General features: G+C 41.7%; 1 protein-coding gene across 1 annotated transcript in view; it reads right to left on the bottom strand.

Moving 5' to 3' along the window:
- Positions 1-22,754, bottom strand: part of AGBL1 (AGBL carboxypeptidase 1) — a 439,634-nt gene that overhangs the window by 329,169 nt on the left and 87,711 nt on the right. The window contains 7 exon segments of the mRNA XM_069465752.1: positions 4,983-5,127; positions 13,138-13,225; positions 14,476-14,624; positions 17,013-17,099; positions 17,328-17,411; positions 18,404-18,981; positions 20,358-20,474. Coding sequence (XP_069321853.1) covers positions 4,983-5,127; positions 13,138-13,225; positions 14,476-14,624; positions 17,013-17,099; positions 17,328-17,411; positions 18,404-18,981; positions 20,358-20,474 — 1,248 coding nt within the window.

Raw genomic sequence — 22,754 nt, forward strand, 5'->3', positions numbered from 1 at the left:
CGTTCTCCTAAAAATGATCTCCAGGTGAAGCTTCCATCACAGGTCCAGACAGGTTATGCCTAATTGGAGATTGTTGGGATCACCGATGAGAGAAGAAGGGCCTCTGAATGCATGTGTCAACTGGCTGTAATTGCAGCCCTGCGGAAGCCACAGGGGTGGGTTTCTTTATAAAAACGTGAATGAGTTCAAGGCAATTGTGGGAACCCCCAGAGAGGTTGACTTCTTAAAAGAAAACCCTGCCTGTGAAAGATATCAGGCTGATAACCTCAGCTTGTGGCCTCATCCTGCGTCTCCTCCGCAGGAGTCCTCCGTCTCCCTCTCCTTTATCAACTACTCCCTTAAAACTTCCATAAAAGACTCGCCTTGACCTCAGCAGGTTGCCCTGCTGATGGCTACTGATAAAGTGAGAAGCACCATGCACTCAAAAATCATTCATTTCTTATTGTTATCCCCTCAACCGCTGCACTCTCTGCTCCCCTCATTTAGAAGAAAGCCCACTCCTAAGGAGATGGCCTATTTTATTTGTCTACTGCCTAGATCGCAGTTGTCACTTAAATACACTCATCAGAGAATCGAAGACTTCTCATCACAAGAGAACAAATAACACTGTTAAGCTAAATAAAAGCTACAGAACATGTTTCCAGCGTGTTCTGATTAGCTTTCTCAAATTGTCCCAGTCTGCCAATATCACTCTCCCTAAGTTAAAGGGACTTAACTTTGAAAATGAGAGAAATGGTTAGTCTCTAGGTACCTACTCACAGATTTGTCAATTACAAAGAAAAGATGGTTTTAATATTCTTTTTCCATTTAAAAATAAACAAATTTGTATCGCTGATGATTTGGAAAAGAGAGTAAAGGAAAAAAATCATAATCACCCTAAGAAAATCATTACTAGTAGCCTTTGTTTGGGGTTGTTTTTATCAGGTGGGGGATGTCTTTTATTTAGATTCTTTACATAAATTTAATTTTTGTATAAGTTATGAAGTGGGTATCTTCTAGTCCAACAGAGAAAATAATTACACATCGTCATAAAAAAACAGTAAGTGCTCTAATGGTTCCCATCTGGTATGGCTGACTAGATGTAGACACTTTGCTAATACTTTCCAGGTAGCTATCATTCACACTCCACGATAGCCTGAGTAGTAACTGCCTTTATGTTTCCATTTTTATAGTTGAGAAGACTGAGGCAGAGAGAAGTTAGATAGCTTGCCCAGGGCCACATGGCAAGGAAACCCAGCTCCTGGCCTCAGATCCAGGCCTGTCTGAGCTCAAAAGCTTGTTGCTCCATGTGCTCAAGACCCTGGAATTCAGATGTCCTCTTGCTCAAAGACGTCACCATTCACACACATCTTGGCTTGTTCAGAATGGCTCTTTAAATTCACCTCCTCAACACCGAGACCCTTTGTTTGTGCCTGTCTTTCCTTCTGGCCCATACAAGGAGAGGTCTCTGCCTATTGATTACCTGACAGCACTGATTTATGACTTGCTCGTCGCATCTTTGATCTACCACATGTAAGTCAACATTTCCCACTTGAAGCTTTTTAAACTCTTCATTTACTCTGAGCCCTTTATAAGACACTGTGCATTTGGCATTCTAATTCTCTCTCTCGCTGCCACCCCCTTCCTTCCCCACACTACACTGCATTTCTCATCCCTGAGGATGATGGTATTAGCATCTTTCACAGTGGGCGTATGTGTCTGGTGAAAAATTCTACTCTTCCCTTTAAGAGCCTTAAGCTCTCCCAATATGTGGATCCTACTTACGACCACTTTTCTTGTCTCTTGTCAACTCACACAGTTATAAATTCTCAGTGAGATACCATTTCCTTACCTCCCAAAATATCCATCAGAAACTCTTTTGGGGCTCCATTTTCAACCTATATTATTAGCTACCTAGGGACAGTCCATACCACAATCCCAGTACTTTAACAAGTATCACTAACATTATTTCTGCTGGTATCTTGATATGGCTGATTAAAATATAACTCATTTTGATTGTTTCAGAATTACAATAGTGTGTTTCTTTCTTTTAGCTTTATTTGAATGCTATAATTTGAACAATTATCCAACAGTGTTGCTGGCAAGCATCTGGAAGATATCACTTTGAAAGAACAAAACACTAATTCTCTTATTATAAGAGAATAATAAAATTTTAAAAGTTTCAAAATCATATTCATATTGAAAAACATCCAACATACAAGTCCCTTGCTGTAAAAATATCTGTAATTATTAAACATAATCCATATTATCAGAGACCTTCAAATTATGAATTCCACATGGAAATGTATTTTCCACCCCTCAGCATAGCCCCCAAGTAACATACAGTTAATTCTGCCCTTGGGGTATCATTCACATTTAATTTATCACTGATCTGTTGGAAGAAAAAGTGTTTCTCCTCAGAACATGTCCAAAAATAAAAATGACTAGTGTGCATTACAGAATGTACTCAGTCTGTCCATGATGGGAGGAAGATATTTTTAAGAGAAGTCAGAGAGTCAATTATTGTCTTAAACAGAGAGAGGACAAAGACCATGAGTTATTGGTAATGTAAAACCTAAAAATGGCAATATACATTTTTCACTTTCAAATGACAAATTGTCTTTCTAACCCTGTTCTACTCATTTAGGAGAAATAAGTTATTTCTTATCCCTCTTCTCATTAACTTTCCTCAAACTTCCCTAGTGGAAGAGATTCACAATTAATAGGCTAACAAGTAACAATAATAGGTAATAATTATTACTTATTACTATTCATAGTAATAGTAAATAAGACTATAATTAGTATTAGTAGCAATTAATGTTGTTAGTATTAATAGTATCAAACCAAGAAGCATCAGTTAAGAAGGCCTTGCTCTCCCTTCTTAGTGACACTAAGTGGTCAGGGATTTTCTTTTTTGTATTTTTGCCTCCCTTCAAGATGAAATTATCTTCCCATTGGCCCCAAGAACTCCAAAGTTATTTATCAATTGTAAATTTTAACCCTGTGCTCTGATCTGACACAGTCCCTGGAAGGCAAGTGGGCCCAGAGGCACAAGGTACGCATCCAGGTGCAGTCAAGGCCTGCTTGAAAAGGTTACAGACCTTCCATCAGCTTGTAGGCACCTAGTAAGCATCCATCAGAGCATCTTGGGATAAGAATTGCGCCATGTTTGGGAAGAAACATTATCCTTCAGCTGAACCACATCCATAGCACTGAGCATTGCAGACACAAATCATGGATTGGTGACATGAACTCAACCATTAGAGATGTCTATATCATCACACAAAGATGACTATGTGTACTTATAAAACCAAACTGCATTTTTTTAGTAGCTATTGTATGTTGTTAGCATGGGAGGACACTGATCTGACCCCAGAGCAGAAATTCTTCTGATTTTTTTCTACACTTTTGCTAAAGTGGAGTAAGAAGGCCACTAGAATAGACATCAAAGGCCAGTGTTCTGTTCCTTGCTTGGCTGCTTGCAAGATGTGGCACTTCTAGGCTTTAGTTTTTGCATCTGTAAATGATAAGGGTGAATTAGATAGCTTCCCAGACCCTTCTGAGTTCTAGTGTTTTATACTAACCACTACCAAGAGCCTCATCAGGGTTCAGGATATTCTAACAAGTGAAAAGAACAGTGTCATAGACCCACAGTTCCTTCTTCCCCACTGGGAAAGGCAAACACATTTTCCAAAAAGAATCCACTTCCCCAGTAGACCTTCCCTCTCAGCGCTTCACAGGCAGGACTGTAGAAACAGCTGTTGAAAGGGATCATGAATCCTGCCTGTTCTGTGTCCCTAAAGGCAACAAAACACATTTTATAACAAATACGGCTTGTTACAACATAGCTTGCAAGGCACATTTCTTGGATTAACTTCTTGAGCTCTCTAAGTGTGATACACAAATAATACTAGTTGTGTATCTTTTGCAATCTGGAAAACAGTAAAAATCTCTGTTTAGGCAAGACAACATATGGAGAGAGGGACAGATGCACTTTCAGGACGTGGTTAGCCAAGTTTAAGATATGCCTCCTCGGTGAGAAAAATTTTCATTTATACCTGAACATTCCTTTTAAAGGAAGAGACATTCTTGGTTATTATCTTTTCTAACTGTTTATCACAGCCTTAAAATGAAAATGTTCATCCTTCAGGCTAAGTGATATATACACACATATTATTATAAATATGCTAATAACATTTTACATTAACACAGAGGATGAAAGTGCTTTATAGAAGATATTGTAGCTCATTAATCCTCGGGGTATCCATGAAATAGCTGGGGGTTTGCCCACTTTTTCAAATGAAAGAAAACTGCGTGGTTTGAGCAGTTTGCAGAAAATTGTTTCATGAACCTTTTGCAGGGTCTTACGGAACACAGTCATGCTAAATGTTGAGTCTGGTCTGGTTTCGGCTACGCTCCAGTCGTAAAATGACTGTGGTTCTCCTTTGCAGCAAACCAGCGTTCTATTCTTCCACTCTTCCTGTCCACCCTAAATCCTTCTAGCAGCTCCTAGCCCATGGTCCTGGCAACCACTGCAGGTGCTGAGGCGGCTGCTTGTTCACAGACTCAGGGAGGCTTCCTGGCTCCACCTTCCTGCCTTCTGCTCCACTCCTCCCCGCGAGTCGATGTTCCTCAGTTTGCCTCTCTGCTTACTTGTGTGGTTTCGCCCCATTCAGCTCCAATCTGGCTACTTCATGCTTGCCTTGAGGACTTTTTAAAGACAGAGCTCCCAAGAAATGTCCCCACCTCCCACACTCAACCTGCAGACCCCTTGGGCTTTCAGAACGTCACCAGTCATGACTGTGCCTTGTGCTTTGTCCAGGGAAGGAGATGGGACACCTATAAAGCCACTAAGTCAGTGACAACAAAACCGCAGGGAGGCAGTATTTCACCCCCACCCACCCAAGATGTCAAGGCCTCCTGAATGCTCTCAAGAGAGGAGAGAGAGACAGAGAGAGAGCCCCCTCAGTCCCGCTGGAGTGATGCCGTAAGGAGGGGGTTACCATGAGGGCTGTGTAGGTGTAGGGATAGTGGTAGGCCAGGTAGCAGACATCCTCATTGTGCGGGAAGGTGACAGCAAAGGTGAGGTTATAATAACACTTCCCAGATGCTCCACCTGTGGCAGCTGCGCTCTGGCGATAATGATTTCTAAAGAAAGGAGAAAGGAAGAGAATGAGAGAGGGGTGGTGGCAGGGGAGGGTGTCACTTAGAGTCCTAGATTCTATAAATTTCATGTGTTATATACTGTCCTGGCAAAATGGCCTTCACTGGAAACACTTTTGTGGGTGGAATTTAGAACACAGGGGAATGTACAGATGAACTTACTGCCAGGTCACGTGTCAGTTCAGCAGCATGTGGCCTGGCCCATCTGCCACCCAACTGCGGAGTATATGCTACCGGCCTTTCCTTGCTACAGCTGAAAGTGAAGGCTATAGAGCCATCGATCTAGAAAACAGAGGAAGATGTGACAATTCTGTTTTTCCTGGAACTCCACTGCAGACATACACTTCACTATCCAAATTTGGGTTCTCCCAATCCGTCTCTCCCCAGACTTCATAGGGTACCGATCCTTCCTCTCCCTTCTGCCTGTCAAGTGGATTTATTAGGACTCACTACTACATATGTCATCTCATGCTATTATTGCAGCAACCCATTGTGTGAATGAAGAAACAAAAGCTTAGCAAAATTGATTTTTCAAAAGTCTCAAGGCCAGTAAGTGTTCCGTGCAGAATTCGAACCCAGATCTCTCTGGCTGCAAAGCGTTTGTTCTTTCCACTGCACAATGCTTTCTTCCCAAAGGAATGTATTTGTCACCCCAAATATGGTTCAGCTTCTTAAAGCTTCAGAGTACACATTTTCCTTTGTCAAAGATGAGGAATCAGTTTTGATACTTCGGAGAACAGTATCAAAGTAAATTGCACCCAGAAGTACATTCCGAGCAATATTTTGCCCGCACGCTACCCAGTGATGCGGAGACAGCTGTGCAGGCTTTCCTGAGAAATGTTATCATTGAGGCTGCATGATAATGCAAAACACGCCCGGACACCGAAAGAGGTAAGTCCACCTTTGAACATTTACAACGTTGGCTTCCTAGTCCAGTGTGCTTTGGGTTTTATCCGGGGAGGGGGAGGGGAAAAGCAAGAAATAGTAGATAATTACTCTTGTATGTTCTTGCAAAATATAAAAAATATGGGTTATTCTTTTCTGCCTTTTTGCTAACCTTTATGCCACCCCCCACCTAAGCAAAAGAGCAAGCAGGTAAGGAAGGAACAAATAGGAAATCTACTATCTCATTTCTTGTGGTCTTGCGGTCTTGTGGGTGTTCAGTATTTATAAAACTAGGAGTGGAAGTAAGAGAAGCCAGCGGCCTACTGACTACGGCCTCAGCTTCCATCAACACAGCAGCCTGGAGCCTTGGTCATGCTAGGAAAAGGAGAGTACCTCATGATACCATGAGGCTCAAGCGACTATCCCACCCAGGCTTTCAGCATTGCTTTAATAGAACCATTTATTTTGTGCTTAGAGAAATAAAAATTTCAAAATGGTGTCTTCTTTCATGGTGTGATCTAGATGCCTAATAGGGTCTACTCTTTCCAGATTTCCCCAAAATTCTGAAGTTTCTCCAAAAGCTATGACTCTGGCTATGAGAAAGTATATAAAGAAGCAGGTGGTAGCTCAGAAAGCACGCACATCCCATATGCTCTTCCTTTTATTTGCTTTCTGATTTCACTTATAAAGGCTCCACTGCAAACACAAATTCAGTTAACACCTGGCTGAACAACAGGTGCTAGTCCATTACACCTCCTTACCACGGAAGAGCCAATTGAAATCAAATGAACCAGGAGTAACCAATGAAAATGTAGACGAGTGCTTCACCTGTAAGCACACATGTGTGAGTGCACACCCATGTGCACACACACATATTCATTTACGTAAAGACAGGTGGAAACACAAACCTCGTGCCTCACTAGACGCCCCTAAGGGCCAGGTGGTGGTGGTGTTATTTGCTGTGGGCCTTGCTTCTTTTTAGGTTTCCCACTACACTATTAAGTACGCTGAAGTCACATCACAGGCATGTTTACCCTGTGCAAACTCAGCCTTACCCCACTCAACCACAGGATAGAGCAAGAAAGAGCAACAAAGGGGGAAAATGAAATCCATGTGTTTATCCCTATGCTCTTTCCCCCATTCAGACCCAACCTGGACTCCAAGGAAAGAACAGCCACAGTGAAATGGAAAGAGAAATAAAATCAGCTAACTCTTAGCTCTTGAGCTTTTACGGGCCCAGGTTCTAGTTATTTAAGGGAAAAGTGAGGGATTCAAATGATGGCTTCGACTCTATAAAATCTGCCTTCTCACACCCCCAACATACACCCCTAACATGCTACCCCCATAGCCCAGGGATGTGAGATTGTCCTGACCAAGCCAGCCTTGTCCAGAATGGGTGCAGACCTGCCGGAATTTTTAAAACAACCAAATGTCACTTTATTTAAAATGAATTTCAGCTAAAGAAGATTCAGTTACAATGCTAGTCTGGGTTCTAAACTCTGGCTGAACCTACGGCGAGTGTCAGGCTTCCCCACTGGAGTCTCCTGGCAGCCCTGTTGTAACAGGAGCGCTCCAGGAGGTGACTCCACTTCCAGCAAAACTGTCTCTTCAGAGGCCTTTAACGTTTCCTAAGGCCATCGTCTTCAAAGTGACATGTTGGACAAATCTGTGAAGTGAAATACTTGACTTGCTACAACTCCACGTGTCCATAATAGAGTGAGATCGCTTCTGAAAGTTATTTTTGTTTTCCAAATTATGATGTGACCATACTGAGGGATGTTTGCAAGGCAGTAACCTTCAGCCTCATCTTTTAAATGGTTCCCATGTTCTTCCTTTGTGTGGACAGCCTTCACCCTCTTCCTTATTCAGCTAACTCTTCTTCATCCTTCAAGATTCAGCTCAATGTTTCCTCTTTCAGGAAGCCTTCCCTGGCATGCCCTTTTTACGTGGCTCTTATCCTCACTGCCAACACTTCATGGCAAGGATCATGCATATTCATCTGTGTATCTTTACACTTGCCGCAGTGTCTGGACATAACAGCTATTCAGTTAAAGCTGTAAAACAAAGGTACCTGAGACTGCAGGAGTAAGAATTAGGATGCTTAACATATTTCATTTTTAATCCTAATGGCATCCTTTCAAGACAAGTATTACTAATACTTATCATACATATTCTACAGTTGGGGAATAAAGCTCACAGATGTTAAGTGTCTTAAACAATTTCACACAAGTATAGTAAACAGGATTAAGCCCCAGGTGTGGGCCTAGCCCCCAAATTAAGATTTTTTTTCATTGTACCAACTGCTTCTTAGGAATCTATAACAGGACAAGAGGTGTTGTGGCCCAATTAAGCAAGTGGAAATTTAAAGTTCTGATCTTCACAAGGCAGGGCTGCCTGTGCACTTAGAGTCTAAAATAACAGGAATGTAAAATAATCCAGATGAGAGCTAGTAAAAATGATCCATATTTTATGAATCTTTATGTAATTGGTATTTGATGCCACTAAGATGATGTTTTTACTAATTATGAATAATAATTGCTAGCATTCATTGAACACCTACTGTGCACCAGACACTGTTCTAAGCTTTCCATGGATTTTATTTCATGTCATTTAATCTTCAGAACAGTTCTACCAGATAGATACCATTATTATCCTCATTTTACAGATAAAGAATCTGACGTTAAGAGAAGTTGGGATAATTTGCCCAGCTCATGCCATTAATGAGTGGTGGAAATTTGATTCAAAGAACTTTCTCTGCTCAGTCTGCTCTTCTAGATGGAGAAGAAACCCAGCAAAAAAAATCAGGCATGCTCTTGAAGATTTGCTGGACCCTAGACAGGTCATCTTAGGGCAAAGATGACCTGGGCTGGATAGATCTAGCCACTCTGCAGTTAAAAGGCTTCCCCATTGTATTATCATTCCCTGAAGCATTTATCTTCAGAAGGATCTGTACTTTTGTAATCATAAAGCCTTCAAGGAAGCAAGGAGCAAAGTATACAAATGCATAGTTATGAACTCGATCTATTTCCATTTGTACTTAAAAATATGCTGGGAAGTCATTCTTTTCCTGTGGGTGCATGAAATAAGCAAATGCCATGCCAGAGCGTGAATGAGATAATCTTATAATGAGGACAGCTCTGTTTAACAAGGGTGCATCACTTCACTTAACAGGATCTAATAAGGCAGAGCAGCCGAGTCGCCAGGCTTCCCCGTGTCTGCAGCAATTCTAATATTCTGTATAACACCGAATCTCTCTCCTGAGAGCCCTCGGAAGGATGCATGATGGCAGAGCTCTCGTATGACATTCATCTTCATGAGTGAGCTGTTCCATCTCCTCTCACGAGTGGAGATAAATGTCAGAAGAGATCAGCCGTTGTGTGTTACATGGCCACGCCGAGCGTGCCGCTCCCCTCCCTCTGCCCTTCGGCACCAAAACTGCTTTAGACTAGGGCACAGAGAGAATTCGAAAAGGTATAAGGCTGTGTACATTAGAGGGAGAAGCAGACCACAGGGAATTAAATAATAGAGAAACTAAAAGAGTCTTTGCTTACTTTTATGAGACGCATGGAGAAATGAATCTGCACATTCGTGTTCCTCCCTCTCGAGGGTCATTCTTTATTTTCCTGCCTAGTGGTCTTTAAGGTGGACGGGAGGGGGGTGGAAGGGGTAGGAGGTGCTCCAGGGGAGGGGCAGGATGATCCACTGACCATGGGAGAAAATATTAGAATTTCTCCTTAAATGCATTATCTAGGTAGTAAGAAAGAAATTAAGCTGACTGACATTTAATATGGGGATCAGCACAGCTGCCCCAATGCAGTGCACATCAATCTAACGTGATGAGTAATTATAAAACAGTCTCAATTATGGCGCAGCAATCTTAACCATGCCTCCCTGTTGGGTTCCAGGGCTGAAGTATGAAAAACACGTTACAGTCTGCATCTACGGTTCTTCCATCTCAGAGAGCTAAGCATCAACTCCTGCATAGGAGCTCCCCAGCAGGAGAAGTGGGAATTGTTAATTCCCTTCCTCTTTCTTTTGCTTTTAGCTTCTGGTGAGGTATTTAAGTTTACATAAGCTCACATTGGTTGATTTACAGATTATATTCTCTAAATTAAACTAAACCTAACAAAATAGACAATTAGTTTTTTAAAAAATTCTGGTTAGAAAACATCAACTGATGATAATATTAAATGACAAGCAAAATAACCAAAATCATTTGACCATTTGAATGGAGGTGGCCCATGTCTTACATTTAATACTAGATCTTTCTCAAGAATTCTCATTGTATAAACATAATCTAAGTAGATCTGGAAAGTTAACCAAAATTTCTCAAAATTACCTAAAAGACTATTTACAATATTTTTAATGGTGAACTCCCCCATGAAGTTGTAGTGTGACCTGAGCTATACATGGTATAAGGATGTAACCCACGGCTCACAGGTCTCCCCACAGTGAGCACCCCAGCATCCCCTGAAAACATGGCACTTAATCTGGGAATGTAACAGAAAAACAGAAATAGAAATTCTGAGTTTCTAATGACATATTGGAGACAAGGATACAGGGAGGTAAAGTTCTCCTAAATTAATACACCAGAGAGAACAAAGGCAGGATAAAGCAAAGAAATCTTATAAGCAGAAGGACTCAAAGATTGGGACGGGTAAATAGGGAGAAAGATATTGTGTAATCTGAGGCATTTTACAACAGGGAGAGGTGTTCTGAGGGGTGGGTGAATAGAGATTATACATATCTATCCTGTTATTAGATCACATTATTGGAAATATGTTAACATAATGTGGTGAATAATTATAAAACAAACTACATTACAATGTAGCAATCTTATCCATTCATCTCTGTTATATTCATGGCTGGGATATGAAAAATGAATTACATTATACAGTCATGGTTTTCATCTCACCCCTCTGTTGCTCTTTAATCACATAACAATTGTCTTGTTAATGAATCTCAAAGCTATTAACATTGGCTTTCCTTAGGCCAAGGCTGTGCTTTGGAAGTGTGGCTTCTTCCTTCTCCTTTCGGCAGGCACTTGGCCCCTTGAGCCTTCTTGTTCCCCAATTCCAGGAGGAGCACCCTCTGGGGGGAGCTTTCCCACTGGGAAAGGATGCAAAACATTATGTTTGTCCAATCTCTCACTAAGTTCCAAACCCAAGCTGGCTCTAAGCTGAATCTTTCACGTTTATTGAGGGTAACTGTTTCCAGAGGAAACTAAAAGTTATTTTTGACACACCAAAACCCAAATTTAGGTTTTCATGTTTTTTCCTGCAGTTGTAGAATCTATCACCTTGAGGTGATTTTTAATCTAAATCTCTCCGAACCATGGAAAACTCCTAAGAGTCTTGAAATAGGTGGGCCAGAGAGTAATTGTTATTTAGGTGAATGGAAAACCAACAAAGTTGTAACATTTTGCCATTCTTCTAAAGAATCAGAAAATACTATTCAGCATCAAGGACTAAAGACTTCCAACTCTTTTACTATAGACTGTCAGCCCAGCTCTGTTTTGTAGACTTTCATTATCTCTACTGTGATTTTTGTCTTTGTATCTGATAGAGCAACAAGATTCTTGACCTTTCCTGTCTAGCAATACTCCTATCCTTTTTTTTGTACCTTTTGAGTCAAAGTTACAAGTGTGCCCATCCCCCAGGTAGTGTGCATTGTACACGTTAGGTAAAGCAATTTATTTGACCAAACATGTATTACCCGTGTACACATGTAATACTCAGAAATTTAAAAAATTAGGCCGGGTGTGGTGGCTCACGCCTGTAATCCTAGCACTCTGGGAGGCCGAGGTGGGCGGATCGTTTGAGCTCAGGAGTTCGAGACCAGCCTGAGCAAGAGCAAGACCCCATCTCTACTAAAAATAGAAAAAAATTATATGGACAGCTAAAAATATATATAGAAAAAATTAGCCGGGCATGGTGGTGCATGCCTGTAGTCCCAGCTACTCGGGAGGCTGAGACAGGAGGATCCCTTGAGCTCAGGAGTTTGAGGTTGCTGTGAGCTAGGCTGACGCCACGGCACTCACTCTAGCCTGGGCAACAGAGAGAGACTCTGTCTCAAAAAAAAAAAAAAAAAAGAAAAGAAATTTAAAAAATTAAAAAAAATACACTAGCTATTTAATCATTAATAAAATAATTATTGACCCACAAAAATAATTCCTATCTTCATAGTCTCAAAAGCCAAGAGGCATAAGGGTATATACCCTCTTTATTTTTAATAGTGATAACTATCCTAAACTCTAAAATGTTTGGTGATAGGTTTATTAGGGGCCTTGTGTAATCTCAGAAAGAAATAAGACTTACTTTATAAACAAATATAGCAAGAGTTTGTTCTAGCCTATCAGTTATCATAGGAAACTAGCAATGAACTTATAATAATTAATTATATATATTCTACCTCTCCTAGCAATTCCTTTTTTTTTTTTCCTTATGAATTTAAATTTTATTTTCCATCTAAAGAAAATGTGCACACATGCAATTCCTAGGTCTGGAATCCATTTCTTTCATCACAATATATAGAAAATTTTAATTTCATTCATTACAACTTTGCAGGAGAAATTGATGAAACTGGCTGCTGACCAAGGATTGAAGATGAATTTTAAAACCCCTCCCTCTTTTCTCTTTTGCCAAAAAATCATCTTGCTGTGGAGGAAAAGCTACTTAACAGTATTTGTCACATATTCACTCTCCTGAACATGGGCAAACTGAAGCACGGAGTGGATAGGAATCGGACAGGGAGGGTATCTCAGACTTTTTGTTCACTGGGTCCGATGGAAACAGATGAAGAGCTAAGGCTTTATTTACTAACCACAGGCTGCGTTTGCAACTTCAAACTCTAACAACAAGGTCTAAAAGTTTGAATGTGCTTGTATAAAGATAAACCATCTTTCAGCAAATCAAAAGGTATTTTGAGGGGTCTACTGTGGTTGCCAATGAACATGCTTGTGCCTCTGAAAGGTGAAAAATTTGCCATCAGGACAGAGGGACAAGCATAGCAGACAAGCAGAGATTCCTGATGTTTCTAAGATCAATGTGGAAAAGCAGGAAATTGAGAGGGGACGACAGAGAAGAGGACACCAACAGCACTCTCACTTACCGGTAATAACAGATTTCATGGCCTGTCCGTATCCAGGTGGGTCTGCCAAGAAGAGCCTCCTTCACGGAATACAGGGTTGGCTGCATCCCTACCCGAAACAGAAGCAGGAATTAATCCGCCAGGGAAAGAGAAAATGGAAAGAGGGTTGTGGTGGTTCGAATAATGGCCCAGCAAGCTATCCAGGTCTGAACCCCAGGAAACTGCGAAGGCTAACCATATGTGGCCCAAGTGACTTTGCAGATGTGACTAAGTTAAGGATCTTACAATGAGATTATCCTGGAAAGCCCCAAATGCAATCCCAAATGTCTTTATAGGAGGGAGGCCGAGGGAGGTTTGACTGTAGAAGGTGACTGAAGCAGAGAGAGACATGAAGATGCTAAGCTGTTTGCTCTGAAGGTGGAGGAAGGGACCAGCCACCAAAGAATGCAGGGACTGTTGCACTAGAAGCTGGAAAAAGAAAGGAAATGTACTGTCCCCCGGATTCTCCAGAGGGAACATGGCCCCGGGCCAACACCTTGCCTTTAGCCCAGTGAAACTGAGTTTGGACTTCCGGACCCCACAACTGTAAGAGAATACATTCATCTTGTTTTAAACCACCAGGTTTGTGACAGTGTGTTACAGCAGCTGTGCAAACTGAATACAGAGTCAAGGTTCTTATTTTCTCTTTCTACACCAACAAGAATCTGTTTAGTTGCTACAAAATAAAGGCGGCATCCTGTGCTCAGACCTAGACACCTGGGAATATTTATTCCTCATTCAAAGCCACCCAGCAAATTAGTGTATAATCCAGCCATAGTACACAGAATTTCCCAGTCCTAGAAACATTCAAAATAAATATGGGTTGCTAATCAGTGTTTGTGTCTTGAATGCCTCCTCAGAAATGGCAGCAGGTATTCAAGAGAATTTGAACTTCGTCTAAAGTTTTCTGAGGGTGTAAATCGGTGTTGTCCAGTAGGGTTTTTCTGTTCCCCCTGTCTTATGACAAGTAGTCGAAACGTTTGCTCCTGTAGGATTTAGGGGATGGAGGGAAGGAATAAATGAAAGGTCGCACCAACCTCAAAAAGTTCAAGGTGGAGCAAGGGAATCAGGAAGTAGTGGGATGTTATGTGTGTCCCGCTCACACTACATAGCTGGGGGCAGGGGGAGGTTGAGGGCGTTCACCAGCTTCCCCTCCATGGTGGCGGTATGCCATTGGTGGGCCACTGCCTTGCCACGCCAGCAGCCCGACTTCAAACCCCCTAGGAACCCCAGCAGGGCTCTGGTAATAATCCAAGCAGTCAAGAAGTGGTATGATTGCTGGTGTTCACCAGAAAGCCCCTGTCCCCCCGGAGCACGTACCATAATTAAATTGGCTGTTGGGCTTCTCACAGTTGATGATGTTGAAGCGGTAAGGCACGGCTGCACGCATACCGCTCACCTCAAAGTAGAACCACTGCTGGTGCTGGGTGCTATTCACATCAGCGTTGACCAGCAAGTCGTACTCAAACCTGCAGAGTCAGAAGCAACATCGGAGGGTCATCTGGAAAGTCTCTAAGGTAACTTCCAGCACTGAGAATCTACATGTCTCAGGTACTGGGTTATAGATCTGAGACCCAGGATCTCAGCTGGCTGGTATATTATAGTTATTGTCCTTATCTCTCAGGATTGGGCACGGGCTTTGGAAATTCATGGGAATAGGAGAATTTCTTAGTATTAGAAGGGTCAGCTACACAACTGTAGCATATCTTTTTATTAAACTATAAAAAGTTTTTTATCCAGATAGAAAAATGCAAGTGTGCTATATCCCAGAGAAAATTCAATCACACCTGGGTTGGACCTGCCATTACTATTTGATGCTGGACATTACTTTTGAGCTTCAGTTCCCTTGTATGGAAAATGGAAATCATATCTAAACTTAGAATGCTATCTGTAAAAATTAAATAGTATAGTAAATGTTGCCCTCAGCAGAACAACAAACACAAATTAGGTTAGCGATGCAAGGGTTGTTCCATTTTTACTGAGATCTAACTTACATGTAGTAAAGGACACATTCATGCTCTGCCACTCCGGACCCCTGATACGTGGCACTGTATAGTAAGATTTGTGAAAGGACAGAGCTTGGTATAAGGCACTCGAGAGTAGCTATCAGAGGGAGTCCACCTTTCATACTGTCACTGTAAGCACTGCACTCTAACCACTGAGCTCACTGCACAGCTAATTAAGCATAACCAATGTTTCATAAGAACAATTCTGCAAAGTCTATGACCTTCAAATTATCTGCTCTTCCCAGTGCCCGCTCCAAAAAGTGATCATAGACATTGCTTACTAACAAGCAGGATTGTTTACTGTCATTTGACTCTGTTACCCTGCCCATGACAGGTTAGTTTACGGTTCTACACTCTGGTCAAAAGCAGATGTATAGAGAAAGAGACCTGAGCCAGGCCAGAGCTTAGGCACATCCCAGACTGACAACTGTCCCACTAGGATACTATTAATCTGGTCTTTTCTGCTGGATCCTTCTAACATGCTATCTGGAGAGAAGGAATAATGAAATCAGGAGCTATAGGAAGAAGTAGAAGCTGAGCTTACACCAGAAAGAGAAAAAAGCTTAGAATAAATCTTGACATGATTGTCTTTCTCTTCTTCAGCCCAAGTAGCTCAACTTGTCTGTGTTTTATAGGTTGGGCTCCCTTAAAATCTTTAACGTACCAAAGAAAGGATCACCCTACACCTCCCCCTAAAAAGAAAAAGTTCTAAAATATCTCCTCAGGTAGATATAAAACAAGTTTGAGCTATACTAAGTTCTGAGCCCCGGTCACGGTGAATATGCCACCCTGAGCAAGAACTGATGTTGGCAGAGTGCTCCCAGGTACTACTCTGAGAGCTTTCTGTGTATCGTTTAACTCTCAGAGAATCCCTGTCCTCATTTTATAAGTGAGGAAATAAAGGCACAGAGTTAATTAGGAAAATTGCTCAGTCTCCTGGTCAGGAAGAGGTAAAGTTGCCCTGGCAATGTCTGTGGCCACTACACCATTAACTGTTTTGGACTGTTACTCCACAAGTTCACCAATAGGAAATGAATTATAGTTGGGCTGTCCGAAAAGTATACAGCCATGGATACAATGGATACCTGGATACAATGGCTAGATACTTTCCGGACAGCCCTCATATATCTTGCCTTTGGGTATATGGGAAATATAGTCCACACTGCTATAGTAGACAGAATTATAATGAAGTGAGAACACCAGTCTCTTTTGCCACTGAAAAAAAGAAAACTCTGTGTTTTTGTTTTTTTTTTTATTTCCTTCCTTTTAGTTTGTGCAGCTCTAGGCTTTCCTTGCTTATGAAACTGTTTTCTATTAACAGCTCCTTTGTAGGTTCTGCCAGAGAGGCGGAGTACCGCATGCTCCCCGAATGAAGGATGCCCCCACCTCTCCATGGGGAGCCCATGATTTTTGCCACCTAAGTTCACAGATGTGGGAGCAACGATATACAGACGTGCAGGAAAAACAACACCATGCACCCTTCTGTGTCAACAGACCCAGCTTTGGCATAATGGAAGCATAAACATTCTGGTCAAAGTACTCTTGCACCAAACATGGACTTGTTATTTGGAACGTAAGGCACATTCATGGCAATTCACCTCTAATGAACAGTTCACTCTGCTATGGTAGCTGGCGATTCTCCTAGTGGTGTGCCAGTAAATGTTTAACACCTGACTCTCTGATAGGACAAACCTTCATTTATGTGTTTGCCAAATTTTATGGTGTAAATACTCCCACCATGGCTGATTTCAAGCTACCAGCGTGGGGTCATTGAACAGAGAATGGGGAAGAGACGGTCACAACCTGCTCTCATGAGCTGCCAGGAGCCAGCTCTGCGGCTTTCTTACTTACTCACGCACTTGGATGGCTTTGCGAAGATTTCCTGACTCGAACTGGGAGAAGAACCTTAAGCAATTAGAAGCTGTATCTTGCAAAGGCCTGTAATGAAATCAAGAACTCATGAACACGTGCATGATTGCTATTCTTGAACACCATTTGACATTTCTTAAAGATAAGCTTTTTCTTCTAGATCTTTAACCTTACTCTTCATCATGCTATTTTTAGGAGTAGGAATGGATTATTATTATGACAGGAAATACTCCTATTCTCTTGCCATTAACAGAATTCTCCATGCACCCCATCCCATACATGCACAATACCACCTACCGAGGCTCATCTAAACTGAAGATGACTTTGTTTATAACATCACTTGGCTGGATAAGCCTCCGGACATCTTCTAATATCTTGATCCTGAAAAGGAAAATTGAGAACATTTTAAGGGTCGGCCTTCACTCCCCACCCCAGTCATCCTATGGTCACCTGAGAAGGGCCTTGGGGGCCATCAGAGAAATACGAAAGCAGAGAGAAGTTTAATAACACCCCCAACCTTGAACTCAAAGGGTTAAAACACCACTGCCCTCCTTCCTTCTCTTCTTCATCAAGAAATAAAACTTCACTGAAGTAGGAATGTAGGAAGCAGCGATGTTAGATTTTCGCTAGAGGATTCTTGGGTTGAAGATGAGTTTTGTCAGGACAATTTGGGCTGAGGAACTTTGCAGCTTTTCTGACTATGTGAATAAGGGGGTCCTTTGCACTGAGACAGTTCTGAGGGAGGCCTCAGGACTATTAACTGAGAGCATCCTCAAGGTATGGGAGGCTCCCATAAGCCTTTGTAATCTTGTGCCATTTATACTCCCCACACTCTGTCTGTTCCAGGAAGCTGGGGTCAATCTTCCATCTAAGAAACAGAAATATCTGGGAGATTTAAGTAAGAGGAAAGAAGAAGGCGTAGAGTGTCTGTCAGATTACCCTCTTGCATCTCCAATCCAGTTCACTGGGGTTGGGTGAGAGAAGATGGAGGGGGAGGTGGACATGAGACCTAGACTCAGAGGGAAGTTGTTCTATGCAGGGGTAAGACGGTGCTAGATCACACCCTCTGGGGTGTTTCTCAAAACACTGGAGCATGGCAGAAAATCTGCAGGGGTAGGGTCAGAGATATCAGCCAGGAGCTCAAATGGGAACAGTTCTTGGGATCCACCATCAAGAGAACAATTTATTGATTACATGGAAAATGTAGGAAGGCAGGTTTGCGTGTTTGGCACAAGTTTCCCGGCAGGATTTAACGTGTTCCTGAATAATGCTCACTTTACCGTAGATGGCAGAATTATTTGTACAAACTGTCTCGCCTGTAAAAATATTAAACAAGAGAAAAAATAGAGCTTTCAAGTAAGTAGCACCATCACCTTTGGACTCCACGTTTGCGTTCCAACATGGACTGGGCAGAGGGAGGTGGACAGTGTCCCCAGAGGTCAGGAAATGCCATTGTCTTGAAGTCCACCACAGATGTGGTTCTTCCGGCTTTGGCCGTATAAAGATAAGGATCATGGAAAGGCACACGCTCTGGGTGTGTCTGTAGAAGCTTATCTATTACTGCGGCTGTTTTTCTGGGCCTCGTGGAGTTGGAGAAGAAGGCACTCAACCTTGAGCAGAAAATCGCATCTAGGTCCCCGGCATCCTCTTTCAGGGAAGCCTGAGTGTTAGGGATTTCATTTCCAGAAGAATCTCTCCCAACACCATTGGACTGTACGTTTTGGTATGGGTTCATTACAGGCCTTTTTCTGGAGGCCAGATGCACGGTGGACCTCCCCGTCTTCACCATGTGCAGAAGGGAAGTCTGGGCTGTCTCCTCTCTTTCCTGCCCCCTGGAGCTTTGGTCTTTACTCAAGCAATGCTGCTTCGAGGCGGCAGCAGCGGGAATGTGGTGATTGGCACACTGAGTCTCTCCAAAGTTCACATTATCTCCAAACTGGGACTCCAGTTCCTTCAGGTTTAGAATGGAAAAGAGTGTGTTAGTGCTTCCTTCCAGGTAGAGAACACAATTTGGTCCCTGGCCTTACTCTCTGGGCTCAGAGCTAAGCATAAATCTTATGAATTCTGAAGCATTTTCCAAGGTCAATGAAGAAAGACTGACCTTCAAGAGTCAAATAAATGACAGAATCATAGCAACTCACATTTGGAAGGGACTTTCGACTCTAAACAGTATATGAATGCCTTCTGTAACACCCCCACTAAATTACAACAGGGTTGAACAACTTCATTAATGGGGGCCCCACTGCACCCCAACGTGATGTCTTTCATTTGAGGCTAACTCTGATTACTTTTAAAAATTCTTACACTGAACTGAAATTTCCTTCCCTGAAACTGTTACTACTGATCCCCTTCTGCCTTTCTGAAATGGAATAGAATATATGAACTCCATTTCATATGCATGACTTAGCTTACACCCTTAGATGTACCCAAATTCATGACTTATTAAGAGCCATAAGAAAATAATGGAGATCAAAAAGCAAATCTAAAATATTGATGGCAGCAACAGCAGCAACAGCAACTAGACTCTGGATTAACATCACTAGGTCTATGTTTCCCAATCTGTTTCTAATAACAAAAAAAAAAAAAAAAGCCTGGAATCAGGACTGCCACCTTCAAAAAACCATCTATGACGATTTTCTCACTTTGGCATGATAACAACTAAATCATCATGAATTTTCATTGGCTTTTTCAGTGCATAGGGGCAGGGCACCTTGCCCACCAGACAATGGGTAGTGATGTGTACCTTCATTCCACAGTCATGCGTCACTTAACAAAGGGGAAACCTTCTGAGAAATGTGTCATTAGGCAATTTTGTCATTGTGCAAACATGACAGAGTATACTTACATAAACCTAGATGGTAGCCTACTACACAGCTAGGCTATATGGTATAGCACAGCCTATTGCCCCTAGGCTTACAAACCTGTACAGCACATTACTGCGATGAATACAGTAGGCAGTTATGACATACTGGTGAGTACTTGTGTATCCACGTACAACTACATGTAGAAAAAGTACAGTAAGAGTGTGGTATTATAATCATGTGGAACCACCATCATATATGTGGTCCATTGTTGGCCAAAATGTCATTATGCAGCACATGACTATATTTCTAACCTAGGTGTAGAACCAAATTGCAGAACCCTTGCATGCATCCTAGCTTGGCCACATTTTTGCTTAGCATTTCGCTTTTCTCTCAGAAAGATCCCAGAAGAAGATTGCTAATGATGAGCAAGGCTGTCCATCTGGACATCTCTGTTTGGCCCCCCAGGTTCTGCAAAGAACCCACCATGCATCTCCAAAGAGCAGAACCAAAGCATATGACCTGCCTCAAAGCTACAGGAGAGCTCACGACACATTGCCTCATATTGCACCAGTTCCTCTTCGGGCCGGTCAAGACCAGGTTTGGAACTCAGCTTGTCCACGTCTGTTTCCAAGTCGTCATCCTACAGTGGAATATTCATAGAACAGATGACAGTTAAGAAGTCCAACCTGAGAAGCACAGAGACAAGATACAAATGTGCTTCTTCAGAATCTCAGGACATGGTTTCCTTGCTTCCAAATAAAGGATTTGATATGCTGAATTGTATTTTTAAAATAAAAAGAAAGAAAATATACAACTTTTCTCAGCATTTATTTCAGTTTTTATCAGCCTCATCAGAAATAAATAATAATTTATATTAAATGCGATGAACCATAGAAACAATAAAGCACAATATAAAAGACATTCTCATCACCTGCCATCATCAACATCATTATAATTACTGTTTCTATTTATTAGGTCCTTCAATCTTTTCACAAACATTTAATGAGCAACTACTATGAGCAGGTGCTCTTCTAGGTAATTAAGGTTCAGTAATAATGGAACAGATAAAAGTCCCTGCTCCCATGGAATTTGCCTTCTAGTGAGAGAAGAAAAAATAGTAAATAAGAAAGTAAATGAATGAATAAGGTAATTTCCAACAGTAATAAATGTCCTAGAAATGATGAAAGAGAGTGATGTGATTTGTACGTGAGTCCGGGGCGTGGGGTGCTGTTTAGATTGGGGGATCTGAGAAGGACCCCTTAGAAGATAACATTTTAACTGAAACCTAAATGACAAAAAGAGCCAACTATGCAAAGACCTGGAAAGGGATTACTGGCAGAAAGAAAAGCTTAAATTTGCTCACCTAATGAAGGTGAAGAAGCATAGAGAACATAAGATTGGAGGAGATGAGATCTGAGAAGTAAGTAGGAGAGAAATTATATCAGTCCTTACAGGACGTGGGGAGGAGCTGGAACTCTCCTGCTCTACCTCTATCCCTTTGTACATTTGCAAGTTAACCACGTCACCACCCGTCTTCTCTTCATTGGGGTACATAATCCCAGTCACTTTACTTTTTCTTCCAGACAGATCATCATTTCATAATAATTTAATGGCGACAGTGACTCTCCTTTGAACACTTGTGTGTTTTCCAAGGATTACAGGGCTTTATAGAGAAAAGACACCAGGAATCAACCAGTCCAGTGTCTTCATCTTTCCATATCCTAGATTAAGTTTCCCTAATAAAAGAGGGGAGGAAGACATACTATATGTTCTAGAAGTGTACTTGGTTAAAGAAAAACCTGGCAGTCAGTTTTAAAGGCCTAAATCAAATAAATGTGGAAAATAAATGCTTATATTCCAGATCCAGGGAAAATGAAAATGTGATCTTCCACCCGTCTTTCACAATTTTCCTCCAAACTTCAAATTAACAGCAATTCCCATAAGTTTCATAAAAATTATTATTTTTTGCTTCTTTCCCAGTTGGGTTTATTTATTTGTTTAGGTTCTACTCCACGCCACCCCTCCATCCCCTGCAGAGGGAGGAGTGTCCTCCCTCCCACGCTGTGTGAAGTCAGGTGGTGCCGGGCACCTTGTCCCTCCCCATCAGATGCATGTGGTGACTGACATTCTATATCGGTTATCAACGAGCAAGCAAGAGAGGAGGGGGAAGTGGCATTGATGAATGACTGCAGCAGCACAGTAATGTTCAAATAATTCAGCACGTGCTCCACAGGCCCGCACCACCAAGCCACAGCAAAGAACCAATTTGCTACCGATGACTTCAGAAATGATTCTATTTATCAACAAAACCCAGAGAACACTGACTGTCAATAGCAGTCTAAACCTGCAGATAGCTAAGAGGTGGTGTTCATATGACTGCCACTGATTAACTGATGGAGAAATCAAAAGTTTCTTTCTCTCTAAGCAGATGGAAGGAAGGAAGGAAGGAAGGAAGGAAGATAGAATTTTTAAAATTAAGTTTTATCCCCAAGAATGTCATAAAAAGTAATATTTACTTCTGGATCTTATTTACAAATGACAAAATTAAGAAACTATAACTTGAATGAACTTGTCCAAGTCCATGTCCACCAACAGAAATGGAGACATAATGATAACTCATAGACAAATTATTATTCTAGAACAATGGTTCTCAACTAGGAACAATTTTGGCGATTTCTAGAGACATTTTTGGTTCATGCCTAGGGGGCGAAGGGGTGGGTGCTACTGATGTCTACTGGGTAGAGGACAGGGATGCTGCTAAACATCCTACAACTCGCAGGACAGCTGCCCACAGCCAAGAACCATCCAGTCTAAATGCCAATAGTTCCAAGCTTTCTAAATCTTGCTGTAGAAAAGCAATCAGTAAACCATGTCTCATTGCTTGCTTTTGTTCACAAAGTTTTACTGAAACCCAGTCATA

This window comes from Eulemur rufifrons, chromosome 3, assembly GCF_041146395.1.
Source record: "Eulemur rufifrons isolate Redbay chromosome 3, OSU_ERuf_1, whole genome shotgun sequence".
Classification (NCBI taxonomy): domain Eukaryota; kingdom Metazoa; phylum Chordata; class Mammalia; order Primates; family Lemuridae; genus Eulemur; species Eulemur rufifrons.